The sequence below is a fragment of the Heliconius melpomene genome, chromosome 1 (genome assembly GCF_056956725.1).
Source record: "Heliconius melpomene rosina isolate 202511_hmr_F chromosome 1, ASM5695672v1, whole genome shotgun sequence".
Lineage (NCBI taxonomy): Eukaryota > Metazoa > Arthropoda > Insecta > Lepidoptera > Nymphalidae > Heliconius > Heliconius melpomene.
The window spans coordinates 11,736,689-11,757,477 of NC_140389.1; the positions used below are offsets into that span (position 1 = coordinate 11,736,689).

The 20,789-nt window shown below is 32.6% G+C and overlaps 2 protein-coding genes across 3 annotated transcripts; one reads left to right on the forward strand and one right to left on the reverse strand.

Annotated features, from left to right (window-relative positions):
* Positions 1 to 212: 212 nt before the first annotated feature.
* LOC146541434 (uncharacterized) lies at positions 213 to 20,600 on the forward strand. Of its 2 annotated transcripts, none has more exons than XM_085185739.1 (10): positions 213 to 583; positions 8,238 to 9,524; positions 9,988 to 10,129; positions 12,833 to 13,061; positions 13,724 to 13,820; positions 14,379 to 14,511; positions 15,600 to 15,817; positions 17,146 to 17,407; positions 17,781 to 17,856; positions 18,331 to 20,600. In XM_085185739.1, exons 2-10 carry the CDS (start codon positions 8,265 to 8,267, stop codon positions 18,560 to 18,562), a joined length of 2,649 nt encoding a protein of 882 aa, XP_085041865.1. In that variant the 5' UTR covers positions 213 to 583; positions 8,238 to 8,264; the 3' UTR covers positions 18,563 to 20,600. The 2 variants fall into 2 exon arrangements, with proteins under 2 accessions (XP_085041865.1, XP_085041873.1); XM_085185747.1 differs by having other exon boundaries at positions 213 to 427.
* On the reverse strand, positions 6,731 to 7,633 carry LOC146541435 (uncharacterized). Its single transcript, XM_085195259.1, has one exon. The coding sequence runs from the start codon at positions 7,631 to 7,633 to the stop codon at positions 6,731 to 6,733; it is 903 nt and encodes a 300-aa protein (XP_085051385.1).
* Positions 20,601 to 20,789: the final 189 nt, after the last annotated feature.

Sequence of the window (20,789 nt, forward strand, 5' to 3'; positions counted from 1 at the left end):
GAAAACTGATAACGTAAATTATGTTTTGGTTCACAACGGGACATCACTTTCACGCAGCACAACCGTCGCAGTATGTTACTTATGTCACTGCACAATCCCTGAAATTTACCTTTGTGACATTATTAAATTTGTGTCAACACAAGGCTGTGGTGACCGGCCGCCCGCGCTTCGAAATTACAGCTCCGGCGGGTACAGCGGCGGCGGCGGCAGTCGGCGCTCGTCGCCCGGCCGCCCTCCGGTCCGCCAGCCCCGGCACAGCCTCCGGGCCGCCCTCGTATGGATTAGTCGCTCAGCGGAGAGCGGAACCAGTGCAACCCACGCGCTCCCCGCGGTCGCTCGTCCCGCCTGGACCCATACGAGTACAGCGTAGCTCGTTGCTACGGTATCGTAACCTTTCTCTCGCTGTACTGCGACGCGCCGTGCTACGGTATACCTCTGATAAAACTATTTTAAAGCATGCCGTTAATAGATCCCTTTTCCATTTTAAGCGATGATAATGTCATGTTGATATTTAACGAAAAATATCGAGATATATATTGAGAGTATATTGTCGTGATATATCAGTGCTTGGTTGTTTTATAGAGTAAGTATTTTAAAATATATTATTTTAATTATTCCTAATTTACGTAAAAATAATTTCAAAACCCATATTTAAGTCATAAATAAAATTGATATGTATCAAAAGGTAGCTAATCTTTTGAAATATTACGTTAAGTTATTCGTCTTTAATCATTTTACAGAATAATATATGAAATAACTTAACTGTATGTCTTTGTATTACATACAATTTCATTTAGTATTAACTCAAATTAAAATTATCAAAAACTAAAACCATTTTGTTTAATCATTAATTAATAAACTATACTATTAGCTTTAAAATATACTCGTGTAATTAAAAGACCAATAACGTGAAGCAGCTTGGATAGACGTATTTGTTTGTAATAAAAGCGTCGCTAGCAAACTTGACCCGTTTATTGAAAATTAATATTCAAATATTACATGGATACTAAATAACTAAAATTACTATCTTAAATATTCTAAAAGGGAACTTTTTGGTAATTGTATAAAGTAATAAATTTAATAATTTACTGTGAATCTTTATCACAGCTAAATGTATACTTTAATATAAAAATCTACGTATTTTATTTATTGTTCTTTTCTTAGTACCTACCTACGATCACGATCCAATCTTTTAAATTAAATTTCCTTAACAGACAAAAACCACATTTTCCCGCTTTCACAATTCATCGCTCCGAACACGTTACGCTTAATTTTCTGCGCGAGATTCATTATAAATTCATTACACATTCTTACTTTTATATTTTTCATCCATTACATTTTGTTTTATTTAACAGTGTTAAGTAAAAATATAGATTCAATTGCAAATGAAATCCAATATTCGATAAAAGTAAAAATAAAAGCATTTTCCTTACTTAAAAATTAACGTTATATTTTCACTATATTTGGAAAGTTTAATTTTTTTTATATTTTTAAGTTACTTTGGAACCATTAGTATAATAATCAAACAAATGATTCGACAGTAGTAAGTTTGATTTATTCAATTTTGACTAACTTTTATTTGTGGGTTTCATAAATATATAGTGTCACATTTTGAACCTTACGTTCCTAATACATTCTTCTTATGTTTTTCTTTTTTCTTAGTTTCATATCGTTATAGGCAAGTAGGGAAATAGTATTAAGACATAAAAACAAAATAATTAAACATTATAAAAACAAATATCTTAAGTATAATATACCTATATAATTTAATGTAGTATCGTTATTTTAATTCATTTATATTTACCACAAATTATACAAACATATCTAATGCTTTTACATTCACACCTTTGTTTATTATATTCTATTTGTATGGTATGATTATCCAAGTATCAATTCGGTGGGTTGAAGGATGATAAATATACGAAACCATCAATCACTCCCTGTCCGAAATTGATGAAAACGAAACTAATATAGGACGAATGTAATATTAAATAGGTACAGACATCCAAAGAAAATGTATTCTCATTGATTAATTATCTTACAACCATTAGTTGTCATAAAAGTATTATCTACATTATATTTAAATATACTAGTGGCTGCCCGCAACATCGTATGTGTGGATCTTATGACCATCATTCTATATACCACGCGTTCTGATTGAAACTTGATTGAACTTGTAGCAAGAGAACGAATGTTCTTTTTGTCTGATTCTCCATTTTCCTCGATTCTCCGTTTTCCACCAAAACCGAATTGTTTATGTGCAAATATATACAATATACAGCTACAATTTTTTAGTGGTTTTAACATAGTATCGTTCTATAGATTATTATGAATGTTACAGAAATACTGTTCATTGTGCGACTTGTTTGTTTTATAGATATGCTAATTAACTCCGCATTACATAAGAAATATGTATTTCTTGAAAAGCGCCAACCTAATAACTTTTAGTCTTTTATTTTCTTGCATAAAAATATTTGATGGTGCCTTCTGTTCTTAATAAATTAAATTAAATTAAAAAGGAATATGTTGTTAATAAATGATTTTATTTAATAACTAACCACCCGCTCGCGGCTTCGTCCATTTGTCCTATACTATTATTTATTTTCTCAATTGAATACATATCCCTACAGTGATAACCATAGTTTTACCCAAGCACTCACACTCAGCAGAGTAGGCAGTGGGAACCTATTGTCTCTCCGTTCCCCTTTTTCCGCCGAATTCTGGAGGCATTGCGTGTTGAGTGGTGAAACTCAACGCCGCACTTTGCCTCGACACGAAGGCGACGAAAAGAAAATATTATAGGTATATTTCACTTTCTCGAGTGGCAATCGAATCCACAACCTGTCGCATTTACAGTCATACTCTGTGCCCCTGCGCCACGGCTGGCCTCAAACCTTGCCTGCCCACATGTATTTGAATAACATTCAAATACGTACTATTTCAATGTTTTTAAAGTAACTATATTATTATATGTTCCAAATATAAAAATATTGTTATAGTAAATTTGTAAATAAAATATAAATAAAAAAGCCTCTCCCGATTTTTCTTATTCTCATTTGTTAGGGTTTGACATCATATCATCGTATCCTATCATATCTATCAATCAATCGCCACATAAAAAATAAACACATCAACCAAGTACTCTCAGAATCTTTTAACCAGTTCCTCTTAGTTTTTTTTTCTGACTGAGTGAGCTTTACCTCCGCTAACAAATGACTGCTTACCTTTGTCGAATCTTTTCCTACATTTTACTCTCACCGCAGTAGACACTTCCATTATTTTGTTAATGGAATGATGGTCGGACATGCCCAAACAATACACCGACGTATTAAACGAAAGCTAAACCTTCTGTTACTCTTACGTTGTCATCATATTTTTTAGATATCTTTTATTTTGATTATTTTTTTGGTGATTCACCTTTCTATAAAACATACTTGTTAAAAAAAACATATTATATATTATGATTTTATAAATACTAATAATAAGAGGTTAGTCGTTCGATTCCCGGTCGGGGGAATGAATTAATATTTTCATTTCTTCGCTCTAGTAATAAGAGAAAGCGCGGCGTTGAATTCCGCCACTCAACATGCAATGCCTCGAAAATTTGGTGGAAAGTGGAGAATTTAATGTCTTAATACTAGGTTCCCTCTGCTTACTCTGCTATATGCGGAATACAGCGTATACCTGAAAAAAAAGTATGTAACGGAAAAATGTACTACGGAATTGTATATCCCAAAAAGATCTACAAAAAGTCCAAGATGGAATATGTCCATTTCTTAAGCATAACCCGTTGTAATTATTTTTATTTAATACATTGCAAAAAACTATTGGGCTATTTTAAACTGCACGCTTCATCCCCGTCGTAGCCAACAGGAGTGAAGTAACTGTAAAAAAAATTACAAAAATGGGGAAGCTTGAGAAAGTTTCTAGCATCTCCCATTTTCACGCTACGTAAACCCTTTAAGCTAAGCAAAAATTATGGATGATGAATTAATAGTTTTCCTTTAAAACTTCATAATAAAAGTCGGAAAACATATACCTAATTTCTGAAGATAAGTAAGTAAGTTACAATTTTTGTTGTTTAACAATATAAATATTATTACAATAAGACGAGGAAAAAATTACAAGAGACACTAAATAGATATTAAAAATTTAAAATGCTAATTTAAAAATAGCAAATCTATACAATTTGTATTGATTTGCAACAAATAATTAACGCAAATTAGCGTAGTTATTTTGAGAATAACAATTTTAAAAATCGAAATCGATTTGGATTCTATGTAAGATGTATTAAATAAGGTTCCATAAAATTAGGAAAACAGTAGGTTTTGAGACTTTTTATAGGTTATATTTACAAAAATAGGCTTACTACATATATATTACTATATATATATATATATATTATACTATATATATTCTTAATAAATATACATATTTTTTAATATATTATTTTTTGAAAAGTGCAACAACTATCACGGTTTTACTCTATATAATAAAAGCGTAGCGCGTAATTCAAACGGGCGAAGCCGCGAACGGATAGCTAGTGCTTAATAAAATATTAAATAACATTACGGACTCTGCCTCTTGTAGAGAATCCGTACCCCATTCTATCTTTTAGACTATTCAGCATGTGAGTTTGTATACATTTCTTGAATAAACAAAGCAAAGCCAATGCAAACAGTAGATGCATGTCTCTTTAAGGGGTAATGTAAAAATATGGTATTACATTATGTTCTTATAAATAATACGTAGGTACTGTTATGGCAATAGCTGTTATTAGTCGACATATATGTGTATATTTTTTGGAGTTTAATATATTTTAGTCGTATTTTTAAGAAAACATAGCTATATGTAAGTATAAAATGCAATTATACCATAACTAAATAATTATTTTATTTTATTATTTATTAATTGATTTAATAAAATTACAAACAATATTACAACTATAATTAAAATCCTGAATGTGCAAATATTTGAATACCAACATAAAGGACATTTATTATGTAGCTGCTATACGAAACAAGTATTTATTTATGTTAGTACTGTATGATTATGTTAACCACCTGAATACCATTAGTCATTATGATAATACCTTAAGCAATAAACACATCGCGCATACTATTAAATTAATATGAAAAGCTTAATTATATTCTCATTCTCGTAAAATTTTTCGATCGACCGTACAGACCGCTAGCTATGTAGGTATATGTATTTTATGTAAGTAGATAGGTACCTTTCCTCAAGTATTATATATTTTTTATAATATTATACCCAAATGTGTTGCGTGTCATTAAAAAGTTTTTTAAAAATTAAGTGGAAACTGCGTTGACCAATTTTCATTTTCGGGAATATTAAATTTTGTTTCCAAAAGTTAAGGTCCAGAGTAATTTGAATTTTAAAGCTATTTTTAATGAAGTCTATGTTAAACTAAAGGTTAAAAACGCGTTTCATTTATATTTCAGTTCCGTTGCGCATTTAGAGTTTGTGATGTGCTTAGGATAATCATTATAATAATAATAATAAATTCTTTATTTCGGGAAAAACAGTACAGAATCATAAACTTTGTGTTCGGTAGTGACTGCATTAGTGTAACACTGTATCGCAGTCATTAACGCCCACCTTCGGATTGGGTTCACAATATTCCCTTTCATCTTTATTTTAATTTTACAACTTTACATACATAAATTAAATTTGTATAGTATTCCTGTGTGCATGTTTGTATGTGTGTGGTGTGTGTGTGTGTGGTGTGTGTGTGTGTGGTGTGTGTGTGTGTGGTGTGTGTGTGTGTGCGTGTGTGTGTGTGTGTGTGTGTGGGTGTGTGTGGTGTGTGTTTGTGGGTGAGTAGTTTTGTGTGTACGTGCGTGTGTGTGTTGTTTGTGCACATGTTCTTCAATGGGTGTGAGTAAAAGTATCATACTCATATAACCGATGCGATCAAGTCTTCGGTCTCATCGTAGGTTAGACCGAGAAGCCATTCAGTCACTCGTGGCTTACATTGTAGTAACGTGTTGGGATACATGTTCAATATTTTATTTATTTTATTGTACAGCACAGGGGCAAAAAAATGAAAATGTCGTTTAGCGAGTTGCATTTTGCATAATCTTGTTGTACAGGGTTGATTTGTTCTGCGTGTATTGGGGTTATGTGTATAAGGCAGTTCTGCGTGCTTGCGAAGTATAGTTGTTAATAAAAACAGTTTTCTTATTGTTAAAACTTTTATTTCTTTGTATAGCTCGGATGTGGGGAACCATATTGGTTTAAAGGACATAATTTTTAGAACTCCTCTATGCGCTCTTTCGAGAGCGAGTAGTTTTACTTTACCCGCGCAGCCCCAGGCTGCAATACAGTATCCAGCCACTGACTGTACCAGAGCAAAAAATATGATTTTAAGCGTAGGGAAGTCCAAAACTGAGCGCAGCTTTTTGAACAGGTACATAAGCTTTCTTACTCTATTTGTGGTTACTTTTAAGTGTTCTTTCCAAGAAAGATGATTGTCAATCCAGACTCCGAGATATTTGATTTTGGATTCACAAACAATCTTCATACAGGCACAGTCACTTTTTGCTTCACAAGACGGTACGTGAGCGACCAGGTTAAATGATGTAGGAGGGAGGGAAGCTGAGTTTGGAGCAAAGGTAAGACACTTTGTCTTGTCTGTGAAGAAGTTTTCGGAACGTAAAAACGATGATCTAAAGTTGCAGTGACGTTTATTTGAAGTTTGAGGAACTAGTCACTTTGGTAGTTTACCCAGGTCGCTTTCTTCTTTTATTAAATAGTGAGGGGCGCCATCGGTTTTACGTAGGTAGATTTTTCCATGAGATGTCCAGCTGTATTTGTAATTGTTCGTCTTTGCGAAGTCTCGTGTCAGGAAAAACAATCTTTTTATTTTTGCTGAAAGATTTTCTGATACATATACCGGTTTTATTGGACCAGGCATTTTTAGTGTTTCAGTGGTTAGTGTAGAAGACTTTTTGAACTGTTTATACATATGAATAAATTTTTCCTTCATTATAACACTTGTAAAGTCAACGATGATGGGCTTGTGTTCTGATCCTTTACGTTGTGTGCGGAAGACGTCTCTAACTTCATGGGGTTGAATGTTCACATTTATCAATTTGCCGAGGTTAATCACTGTATTTAATAATTGGGACTTAAACTCATGACTCGGTGCAGGAATACTCCTGATTTCTATACACGTAGCCCTATTATAGCATTCTGCCTTTTCTAACTTATCTTCTAGGGCCCGGATGTAGTCGAGGTTTGCTTGGTGATCAGATTCCGACGTTTGTATTTTTTCCAGTAGGGAATCGTAGGACTTAGAGAGGAAGTCGACAGAGGAGCGAATCTCACTGTTTTGCTGTTTGATTTCCGCTATAGAATCAATTATTCCTTCAATTTTTTGCTCCTGTTGAGTCGTAAACTCCAAAAACATTTGCTTTATTTCACTCATGCATTCGTGTATAGCATCGCCACAATCATCACCCGATCTTTTACGTTTTGTCCGAGTGGTGACGTTAAGTACTTCCAATTCTATTTGTTTGTCGCCTAGGTTTGGTTCGGAGTCACTACGCTGACGTTGTACCACGCGCTTTGGCAATGATTGTTGTGGTGGAGGCGACCTGTCAACTGGCATTTTGTTTAGAATCTACAACTCAGATGATTTGACTAAATATGTAGAAAACACAAGGGAGGTCTCAGTAATCTGGTCGGTCGCGAGGATTGAGTACAGAAGCGCTTTCCGTCAACCTTAACTTGAGCTCTGCATGTTTATCTCACACAGCCTGAGCTTGCGCGCCGAGTGTGAGGGAGATGCAGTGTGTTGGTTGTGTAGTACTCACGCGCCGTTGTTCTCGGTGATATCCAGTTGCGTCAAATGATTTTCAATCTAGTTTAGTTGCACTTAAAATACTTTGCACTTTGGATAACTAGCTAATATATAGTTAATATTTAATAGAAATGATTATGGAGACGACTTTGCACACGTCTGATCATCTCAGCGGTCCGGAAGGAAGGGGAATGTCTAATTTATCTTTTAATACATCTATTTAAACCCTTAAGGTTGTCACTACGGGAATACTCTTATATACTAAAAATATTAACTTAAAGATCACTTTAACCGCTCTATTACTTAAACTAAATATATATATCTTATTCTATGAAAAATATAACAAATATTTACAAAATATACCTTTTAATTGTGTATATAATTATATTATAAATAAATTTTGGTTTCATAGGATGCTTCCATTCATGTAAAGGCGATCATGATTCAAGTGGATGGCTTCAAGCGCTCGTCGCCATCGCCATCACGATGTTCTGTTAGGAGTGACAGCAAAGTATTTCGCCAACCACGTGTTATTCAAGTAAATAGAGATGCAGCTACTATGATGGACGAAGAGAATATTGAAGTTTCTCATTCCCCAGGCGAGGGTCCTTGCCCTTCTGACTTTGATTCTCATAGCCATCAACATGGATCACACTTTCGATCACGAACTTTCAGTGATGGATTTATTCGAAACACAAGCCTTGAATTATTACTTGGAGTGGATTGTGAAGCATGCTTGGCGCTGGCTTCGCAAAGGCAATGCGTTAATGAACCGATATCTGAACAGAACTTTGATTTAGTGTGTAATTGTAATGTTCGACAAAATAACTACTTGAATTGTTATCGAGACTCAGTCAAGCAGCGTGGACACACCCTAAATATATACGACATAGAGAGAATAAGGAGAGATACTGGACGTAGTAGCTTAGCTGTTGGATCCCATAGAAGTCTCGATAGGAAACATTATAAAAGTAAAACAATTGGTGTTTCAAGTTACATATCAAAACAATTTATCTCATACGATCCAACAAATACTTTAGTTCAGAAAATAAAAAGAAAATTGTCAAATTTAAAGAAGATTAAAGGTGAAGCAGTTAGTAAGAAACCTCAAAATTCACTACAACTTTCGGAAATAGCATCAAGTTCTACGAACTCACTCAAAAGGTTGTCAATGTTATCTCTCGTAGATAAATCTCATAAAAAGATGGACTCTCATAATTGTATTTTTTCATCTTCGAGTATGCAAACAAAAGATGATTTAAAAAACAATATAACGACATATGAAAATTTTTCATCAAATATCGACCAGTGTTTCGATCGCCTCCGGAACGGCAATGCTGACATGAGTACAATACAGAAAAGTAGCAAAATTCGTAATTGCGTCAATGATGAAATTTTGGTAAGAAATGCACCTCTCATCAAATTTTCTACGCTTGATAATCGAAGTCGATGCAGGAGTATAAGAAGACAGCTATCTTACAATGACTTTCCAAGTGACCGGTACAGAGATCGCGTACCAGAATCATGGTCACAAGACGAGAATGCATTCGCTTCGAGGAACATCCGAAATGAATTAGTTGATGAGGCGCAAACGTTTGTTGAAACTGATAAAGTAGGAAGGGCACCAAGGACAACACACGCTCATTGTACTTGCAGTTCCAGTCATGACAGAATTCAATCAATATTTTATGACGCACATGTAAGTTCATTTACATTTAACCAAATATTAAAAAATAGAATATTTTATTTAAGCATTTTTCAGTATTTATTTACATTTATTATATCTAGTATAACTATTTCCTTTAATATTATCTTTAACACTTCTCAAAGACAAAAGAGACCCAAGTGGAATGGAGATACAAGTATAAGATATATATGAGCAAGAGATTTTTGGTATTTTAAAAGCCATTACATAGCACTTAGATTTTATCGAAACTAAAGTTTTATCTAGCTTTTCTTATTTTTATCGTATACTATCACAGTACATTAAAAATGTATCTTTTATAGCTACATAAAAACACTATTAGCAGCAGTTTCTTTAACTCTACACACTTTAGACACTTTAAAAAAAGACACTCAAAAGTATTAGTTTTTTATATGTATCAATATCTAATATGTAAGAAAGTTACAATAATAGTTAACGTTATATAATAAATTAACAGGGCAAGAAACGTCCGGCTCCAGCACCAGATGTAACAGAACGATCACAACGCAAAGCCTGTAGCGCCTGTAAGTCTGCACAATGGCTCCCGCCGACCACATCGACCACCAGTCACAGTTCTACCACAACTGCAAATTCTTCACGTAAGTAATGAAAACTTTAAACTAATTAAAATAGCTTCACGCTGCATCCCGCATGCAACAGGGTGGGCAGAGAGAACCTAGTGATAAGACACTCCGTTCCCCAGTTTCCGCCGAATTTTTCGAGGCCTTGCGTGTTAAGTGATGGAAATAGATAAACTAACTAACTAACAAAATTTAAAAATAGCTTTGTAATAAAACAAAAATGAAATAGGAATAATGCAAGAATCAGGTATGAAAAATATATAATAGTTGATTTATTAGAGTTTAAAATAAGTGACAAATAAATTATTAATTTATCAAACTGTACACGCGATGGTTGTGGATTCAATTTTTACCAAAGAAATTATTATATTTAAATTATTTTCATTTTCATATTCTCTCAACACGCTACGTATGGAACGGAGATTTCTTTTATCGTGAAAAAAATCTTTTACGGGTACGCCGCCCTAATGGAGACTCGGACGTAGGCCGTAGGTATCGATAATACTAGAACCTCCCATTGCTCCTTAACCGTCGCAGGCCGGAGCTACGTGTGCCAACTGCTAAAGGATTCCCCTCCTTGGTCGTTGTTGTTGAAACATGATGTTTCAAATATAATTATCAATTGCAACATCCATAAGTTCCACCCAAACCAATCTCGTAATATTATGTTTGACAAACATCCTACCCTGGTACATACAGAACAGGCATAGCGGCAAAAAAATATTCATTTATTTTCTCCGCATATTTAATATATTTTTCATGATGAATTTCTATAGCATGAAAATCATAATACCCAAGCCCGCAAGATATAACTGAAAGTTCATTAGAAACTAAAACTAAAATAAAACTATTTTCACAAATTTTATGTAACTACACATGGTATCTTTAGTTACAACTACAGATTTTATAAAATTATGAAATTTTACGAATAACTTTGTTACTGTTAAAATAAGTTATTAATGAAAAAGTTCTGTTAATTTCGTGACGTCAGACAACCAACGACCGTTGTCTGTGTGAGATAGCGTTTCCCAGCACCAATGAATTAGCGGAAAATAGGTACTGGATTTATTTAATATTAAGTTCTCTACTTATCTCGTCTTAACAAACGTGGAAAATGAGTTTAAATTTCAAAAGAATACTAGTTGCCCCCAGCAACTTCGTTTGCATTTAAACCTAACCACGCTCGCTCGATGTCCACTGACATTGCTTTCATCAGGTAAAGGTAGGTAATGACAGCTCATGTCGTTATATTCATGTAAGCTAGAGAAATGTCAATTTAGTGGTGGTTACGACAAGAGTGTGACTGTAAACGCGACATATTGTGGGTTCGATTCTCGAAATTTCCTTTTTCATTTCCTCGCTCTGGTGTCGAGACAAAGCGCGGTGTTGAGTTCCGCCTCTCATAACGATGCCTCCAGAATCCTTCGGGAAGTGGGGGGCGGAGTGTTACTGAAGGACACTAGGCTGAAAAAAAGTTGGATGTTTCTTTTCTTTCGCTTTTCACTCTTAAAAACATACACGGTTACGGATAATGTTTCACGTTAAAATAAAAACCGCAATGAATTTGAGGAAATACTAGTAAGTACGATTGAAATGTGCTTAAAGTGCTCTTATTCACAATATGCAGGCATTGTTTTCACTAACTGTGATTAAAAAGTGTGAAATTTCAGGTATATTTATCTATTTTAAATAGACATAATATACTCTAAATTTTATAATATTATAAAATTAAAGCATAAGTTGCATAGGTTCGCATTGAAAATTTCTTTTTGTGTTGGATAGTCTTTTTATCGAGGAAGCTTATGAAGACTAGGGCATCACATTAAGCGTTTCGATGTAACCGGCCACTTAGAAAGTATCATGTGTGTATTAAATAGCTCTTATTGGTTTCCATTGAATCGCTCCAGCCAAGTAAAAGCTATTAAAATACACTGGGGAGCAGAGCGCGACAGATTGTAAGTTCGATTCCTACTCGAGAAAAAAAAAATATTTAGCCTTTTTATTTCAAATGCCTCCAGAATTCGATGAAAAGTGGGGACGGAAGTGTCTTAATGGATACTTTTCTATTAAAAAAAATGGAGTATATTAACGCTAGGTTTCCAAATTCCTTCGGCCACCCCAGCGATGTGCGGAATACAGTGTAGCTCAAAAAAAAAGAGAAATCATTAAACTTTAATGGTAGAATTACTAACTTATAAATATATATAAGGTTATTTCTTCTAACTATAAAACTTAGTGACCTAATGTGTCTTTAAATATCTAACTAAATATATCGACTTTCGTCCTACCCCATTGCCAATTTTGCCAGATTCTAAGCAAGATGTTTCATAATGTTATCAATTCACCCGTCTATAAGTTCCAACCAAACCGATCTAGTAATGTTGAGTTTGACAAGTAGATTATCGGAAAGCTTCCGACTAGTATTGCTATGACCTAAATCGCCTGTGATATATGTGCTGTCTAAAATATAATATATTTGAAACATATTTACATAATAGTTACAGATATTTGTATGTAAACTGCCTGTTGAGCTAAGCTGGATACGTAAATATATTTAACTATAATATTATTCTTATTATTATCTAATGTAAATAAAATAGACAAGTTTAGCAAGTAGCAACGAGATTAATGTAAAAACTTTGAATGGGTTTAGCTATTCTTTACCCTCTATCTCGTGCATAATATAATAAACCGAGGTGATAGTAAACTTTTTATGCCCAGGAGTGTCAGCTTGGCACCGTCGCTGGTGCTGTGTTGCTATACTGGTGCTAGTGGCCGGCACGGCGTGTGTAGCGGGACCCTTGGCCTTGCGTGCTCCGCCTGGCGCGCCTCTGCACGAACGTCTACGCCTCGCCGAGAGACTTCTTCATGACACCCCGCTTATAGATGGCCATAATGATTTACCATGGAATATAAGGAAATTTTTACACAATAAAATCAAGGATTTCAAGTAAGATGTCTACATTATTTTATAAATTTCATGTATGCATAAAATTATTTAACAACAGGGAACTGTCAATGACTTAACAAAAATGTTTTTACCAAATAAATTTAACACTAACTCTCATCTTAAAATGTGGAACAAAAGAATCATAACATTCATATGAAATTTGTGGAGCATTCATTGAATTGAATATTTATATATGGCCGGCCGTAGCTACCTGAACAAAAACCTAATCACCGCGTGTTAATAGTCTGTAAATAACGAGTCTTCTCTGTTTACGGAGGATGTAGTTACATTACACATCAGACGTCGAGAAAATTGTTAGCTTATTTTTTCAATATTATTGATGTCTCCGATGATAAACAAAAGATTATTTTTTACATACATAGATATATGTATGTATTTACTAATCAATAATATATATTATTCAAAAAAATGTAAATTTTTTAATTAAAATTTTAAGCGATGTTAAAGAGTGTTGTTGATAGAGCAACGACGCAGATGGTTACAAACTTTTGTAAGTTCCTAACTTTCGTCTCGTTGGCACATACTCATAAAAACTCAATTTTTCACTACCAACATGTTTCAAGTGTAGAAATTTTAAAAGTTTAATATTATGTCCCAATGACTAACAATTAATTACATATTTTTATATTTAAAAAAATCAGATTCGACGATGACTTGCGAACAATATCGCCCTGGGCTACGAGTTCTTGGAGTCACACAGATCTGCCACGCTTAAAACATGGTCGTGTTGCAGCTCAGGTGAGGCAAACCATAATCTTATTTGATCAGAGACAAACATTTTAGCAAATCATCAAAAAGTACTTTAACTTTGCGACTATCACGTTTTCTATTACATGTCACTGTGAACAAAGCATACGAATTTATATTCCGAAGCGGCTTCGAAATGCAATTCGTGCATGGCTTCAAATCAACTACGAGTAAAAATATAGTACTCCTCTTTGTATTTTGTCAGATACAGACGTCAGTGTGTATTATTTCACGTCGAAATGGATTAACTTGCATACTATCTATTTTAGTGTCTACTTTTGAAATTTTAGAATACCAATTAATAATGCTAAGATTTTGTTTAATTTCTCTTCAATAGTTATTAAGCAACTGATTGACGTTACACCCTTTGTTGAGTGCTCATAAAAAACAAACAAAATAAGATATTTTAAATTTATTTTGAGAATCGGGCTCTTGATACCCGAGTCTCATAAAACCTCGAGTTATGCTAAGATAATAAAAAAGTTATATGAATAAAAAAGTATATTATCATATTATAAAGTAGTAAAAATATTTAAAAAAAATATTTAGTTCTGGGCTGCGTACGTGCCTTGCGACGCGCAGCACCGGGACGCAGTGCAGTTGACCTTTGAACAAATAGACTTAATACAGAGGCTGACGGACAAGTATCATCCACAATTAACATTCTGCACTTCTGCTGATGGTAAGTTAGCCTTAGAATAACCTTAATATATATTTTTAATGACATATGAAAAAAAAAAAAACTTTAATTAAAACTAAACTTAAATTACTTATAACATTTAGGTTTAGTAGGCTTAAATTGATTTGGTTAACAAATCATGAAACTTCATAAAACTAGGGATTGTCACAAATATTCCTCATAGATGACAAGTAATCACACTTTTTCAAGATTTATAAATATATAAAGATTATTTGGCTCCATAAATTACTTAAGAAATTAGCTGCCACTGTTGGGTTATTTTCCTTACTTAATGATGGAAGATATTGGCTCATTTTTCATCCGGTTCTCGCAATTCTAAATGAACAGAATATTTTTTTGTGTAACTGTAGTTTAATTTTTATGTTATTTGCTTAGTTTTATTTGTCGTAAGTATATTTAATATATTTGTATATTTTTTGCTATATTAAATAAGCCCTCTTATTCGTTACCACCTCTCCGTCCGCCGTAGCCTGATGAAATTTACGATTTGCAGATTAGCATATAAAAGGCCTTTTTAACTCTTAAAAATCTAAACTGAATTAATTTTATCGTCTTGAATTTTACTAAAGCAAAATTATGTTTTTTTGCTTTGTTCAGAATAGTCATTAGTGTTATAATAAATCAAGCTGCCAGCGTAGAATGCCTTTGCACGTTAAGTGTTTGAGAAATTTTAAAAATATATATATATTTTTGGTATTCCAGATATTATTCTTGTATATATACTACTTTTGTACTTATACTTTTTTTACTTATTTACTCGACCCAAAACATATAAAGACAAGGTACCCATTAAAATATATTTTCTTGATAACACAATCTTAGTAAGTATGTACACATAGTAGGTATCTAACCTACTAATATCAAGAACAAATCACAGCGGACCTCTTTTGCCGGCCGAAACCCTTTTGTAACAAGGGTTGCCTTTAATAACATGTAGAGGTGGACGATTTAGAATAATTAACAAAATCTCTTCAATAGCTTATAATCTCTAATATATATAGGTAATGGTGCTTCTTAAGCCTTTTTTGTATATTTTTTTTATTTTTGTTGTATATTATTACGTTTTTCAGATATTTTAACAGCTCATGCAAATCATCGTCTTTGCTCTCTGGTGGGTGTAGAAGGAGGACACGCTATAGGGGGTAGTTTAGGTGTTCTTCGGACCTTATATCAAGTCGGTGTTCGCTATCTTACGCTAACTTCCACCTGTGATACGCCTTGGGCCGAATGTGCATCGGCCGATCGACCTGAATCCGCCCAAAGAGGAGGATTATCACCCTTCGGTAAAGTATGTATCGGGAAATATGTTGCTATATCATTTCTCTTGTTTTATTTCAATATCATTTTATTTATTTGCAATATAATAAATATAAGTTCTTAAATTAAAACATTTTGAGACTAGTCTTGGCTCAGGGGCACAAGCTTGCGACTGCAACGTGACAAGTTGCAGATTCGATTCTCACTTGAAGAAATTTTATTTATTTTGATTTCTTCGTTCTGGTAACGAGGCCAAACGCCACCTTGATTTCCATCACTCAAAATGCAATGTCTCCAGAATTCAGAGAAAAGTGGAGAACAGAAGTGTCTTAATGAGATCGGAGTATCTTAATACTAGGTTCCCATGTTTCATCTGGCTACCCTGATATGTGCGGGATACAGCGTGAATCACATCTAAACCACATTAAAATTACATTTGAAAATAATAATATGTACGTCCATTGTTAACCTTATTGCGTTACGTCTCTCTCTATTTTTAATATACTTAGAATATACACTTAACATTTTGAAATGGAAGGAAATATTACAGGGGGTAATCAAACAAAAACCATAAAGATTGAGATGTCGAGTGGGCGAGAGAGCTATAATAACAAATATCCTGCAACGTTGCGCTTTGTACGAACTCCAGCAGCTCGCGAAACCACTCTTTGTTTAACATACGATACTTTTCGTAATATTTTTCTTTTGTTAAAACCTCTTACAACATGCTCAGCTTCAATTTAATAGCGATTTTCATTCTATATCTAATTTAGATACTTACTTTGTCTTCGAATTACCCAGCTAGTAATAATATTCGTATAAGAATATCGTTATAAAGTTTATTCGAAACACAATAAATATTTCCTAACTAAAAACTTAAACGTATTTCCACTAGCAAATATTTACAAAAAACATTACTCCCACTTTAAACTCAAAGACACTTTTTCACATTCAAAGTGGTGCAATGAATGGCTTAAAGCGCTTAATGAGAAGCATTTTCGAGTTTTTTGAACGCCAGTACGAGAGCTATATTATTTTCCGTATGCCTATTGCCTACTATGAAAGGTGCTGGAAGAACACTTGTCAATGTTATTCTTTTAAATAGATAATATGAAAATAGGAATGGTAAGCAAAAATTATTTAATAAAATGTTGTTAAAAACGTTTAACATAAACAAAAATAAGTATAATTTGGTAATGTAATAGAGTCGTTAAGTATTATATCTTATGATAAAGCTTTACACTGTATCCCGCACACAGCATGGCAGAGGGAACCTAGTGTTAAGACACTCCGTTGCCCACTAATTTATAAATCGTGTTATTTAATACAATATTACCCAAGCTAACGTATTTTTTCCAGATAGTAATTAAAGAAATGAATAGACTGGGCATGCTGGTAGATTTATCTCATGTGTCCGAGCGGACGATGCGCGACGCGCTCTCTGTGTCGCGGGCTCCGGTCCTGTTCTCACACTCGTCTGCTCGCGCTATATGCAATGTTACTCGCAATGTACCAGACAGTGTGCTAAGGTTATTAGCTTCTAATAAAGGAGTCATAATGGTCAACTTTTATACTTCCTTCTTAACGTGCAGGGATACAGCCACCGTTCAAGATGCTATAGGTACCTGTCGTGAATCTTACATATTTTTATACGAGTAATATCAGCATATTGGGGCCGTCATGGCGCAGCGGCACTAGGTTATGATTGCAACGCGACGGTTGTGGGTTCGATCCCCACTCGAGAAAGTGAAATATTTCCATCTCTTCGCTCTGGTGTCAATGCAATGCCTCCAGAATTCGGCAGAAAGTGGGGAACGGAGTGTCTTAACACTAGGTTCCCTCTACCTACCCTACTGTGTGCGGGATACAGCGTGAAGATGATTTTTAATATCAGTCAATATAATTTGAAACCTTGAAATGAACTATTTGTCATTGGTAAATAAAAGCTATTCAATTAATCTTCCCTAAAATAATACCAGCACGTATAATTCCAGGACACATTAATCACATACGTAACATCGCCGGGGTGGATAGTGTGGGACTCGGTGCCGGATATGATGGAATCAATTAGTAAGTTACACATTGCCTTCCATTGTATGTACATACATATATAGATATATCATAGATTTCCGAGACGATTACGTTTATGAGAACTTTTATTGTTTCGACGTAAAGCTCTTAAAAGCGAGAATGCTTAATTAAATGAATTTAAACAGACTTTGAATTTAGTTAATTAATTTCCTAATAATAATATAATCTCCTTTTGCCTCATTAAGTCAAGTCTTTTATTGTTATTTTTTTTAATTAATTAGGTATTATTTGAAGAACACGTTGGGCCTGAAATTATTTTTATGTAAAAGATCTTAAGTTCGAATTTTAGAACTATTTTTTTTAAATATGGTATCCCGGCGATCTTCTTCCTCCTGACAATTGATATTATTTATAATTTTATTGGCGGAATGACATGAGTACAAAAAATATTAACACTATATTAAAAGCTTTGTCTTTATAAGTTAGTGTAATTTATATTTATTTTCATTTTAGCACACCACAAGGCTTGGAAGACGTATCGTCTTATCCTCTTCTATTTGCTGAATTGATGGAGGATGGTTGGAGTATAGAGGATTTGAAGAAGCTGGCCGGCTTGAACCTTATACGTGTGCTTAATGCTGCTGAACGTGTGTCAAGGGAGATGGCTTCCGCGCACATAACGCCATATGAAGAAGTCGCTCCAAGATCCTTGGATGCTCATAACTGTTCTAGTCAAGATATATAAAAATCATTTAACTCAAATCGCAAAGAATTTTATCTGTTGCTTATAAAAATCTACCAATACACATAAATAATACACAATGCACTTATAGACATTTTTAGAAAAACAAACTTCTACTTTACTTAACTAAAATTTATTATAAACATTTATATTAACTAAGGCGTATAAAAATTAATAAAAAAATCATGCCTTTGTTTAAACAATCGAGAGGAACAGTAGCTGCTTTTAATAATTGCTATATTTATTTAAATATTAATTGTGGAATAATTATTATATATATATATATTAAAATAATCCCAAGCTTTAATATTTTTATCTACAAAATTTTAATAAAATAAATTATTATTAACGCCTAGACAGGCAACAATGTCACAAATATTTACAAGGCAAAAAATAATAAATACATGATATAATTCTGCTTCAAGTGTAGATATTTCATTAAAATAATTTCGATGAAACAATGTAGAACTCTATTGATATACATAGGTATATATTTAAGAAAAACATAATAATGAAGAAATGTTATTGCTGAAATATAATTTATTAGGTACCTACCTTTAATATATAGATATATATGTACATACATATAAAGCTCTAAAACAGTTTTATTTCATGATACCTTGGATACTGTCGCCATCACGACGCATTCAGAAACATCTTATTATACGCACCATAACTGTTTCATGCCGCTACGGCTATGACACTAATATCAAGGATTTACTAGTTGACACCAATTTACTTATTTTACTTTACCTTTACACACCTTTAAAAAAAAATATATAGGCAATTAGGCAGGCAATACTTATGTTTATCTGGTTTTCTCTTCCTATATCATTAAGATTAATGATCAATAGTTAGTTATTTAGCTTAATTCGCAACATAAAACTTTATCAAAAATAAATTATAGCTAATATTGTTATTAAACAGATTCAAATAAAGAATTGCTTCATTGTTTCTAGATGTAGAAAATTTGTAAACTATATTTATGAGAATGTAGGAAAAAATACGTTACTACCATATCGTGTTTATAATAGTTTTAAATTTATAGTTAGTAGTATATGTTAACTTTAACCCTTTTTTATTATCTACTAAATAATTATCAAATTCATAGCTTTATTTAAAACGACCAAAATAGAGTGAACCATAGAATAGATATCTATAGAGTAAGCGTTCGGAAATATATATAAATGTTTTTATACCTTCCTAATTCATAAAATTGAAGCTGTAAGTATTTGTACCTGTTGTACTTAAATTATGAATAGAATAATAGACCGATCTTAAGACTGACAACTTAATATATTTTCTGTATAATGTCTTTCGAACGAGGATGAAAAATGTTTAACAAACTTTATAATATCCATCTTAAGATTTGTTTATTATTTCAGTAAATTATCAATGTATTAATTTTGACATATCAAATTGTTTTGATAAATAAGATATATTAAATAATCTATTCTTGATGTATGCAAAAATCGACCTTGATAGATATATATAAAGTCTATTATTATAATTTAACAATATTTTTAATGTTTTGCTTGTAGTAAAATTTTTACAATATAAATGTGATACCTACATTGAATATTAGTTATACTTATAACGTCTTTCAATGTGATAAACTTATAATTTTAATTGTTAACAAGTTGTAATTCTTTATAAAAATTCTATTTAATACAAAACAAAGAGAACTAATTTCGTTATTGTTACTTCCTTTTACTGATAAAACTATACATATATTTGTATAGTGTATACTATAGTATATTTACTGCATTATAATATCCTCACACTATCAACTTACTTATTTTAAAAATAATTATATGCGAGAGATCAACATTGTTTTAAAAAAATATTTCTTAAAATATTTCTATATCTATATTCATATTAATTTATGTAAATTCATATTAAAAGTCTATTATATTTACGTTGTAATTCAATAATTAGATATATTTGTAGTAGAGTTTTGCTATAAACAGTAAATATATAATGTTAGATGACTGATACATTTTAAAATTTAAAACAAATTCCGTTTTAATAAATAATTAAATATATATGTACTAGTTTTATTGAAATGTTTACATTTTCAGAACATTCGCAGAAAAAAAAACCTTTTTGGGATTTTTTTTATTAAATTAAATTTTAATTTCTCATCTCCTTATATTTAAAAAAAATACAGACACATACAGAAAAATACATTCTTATAGAAGTCGCTTGAAAATATATAATGCTTAATAAT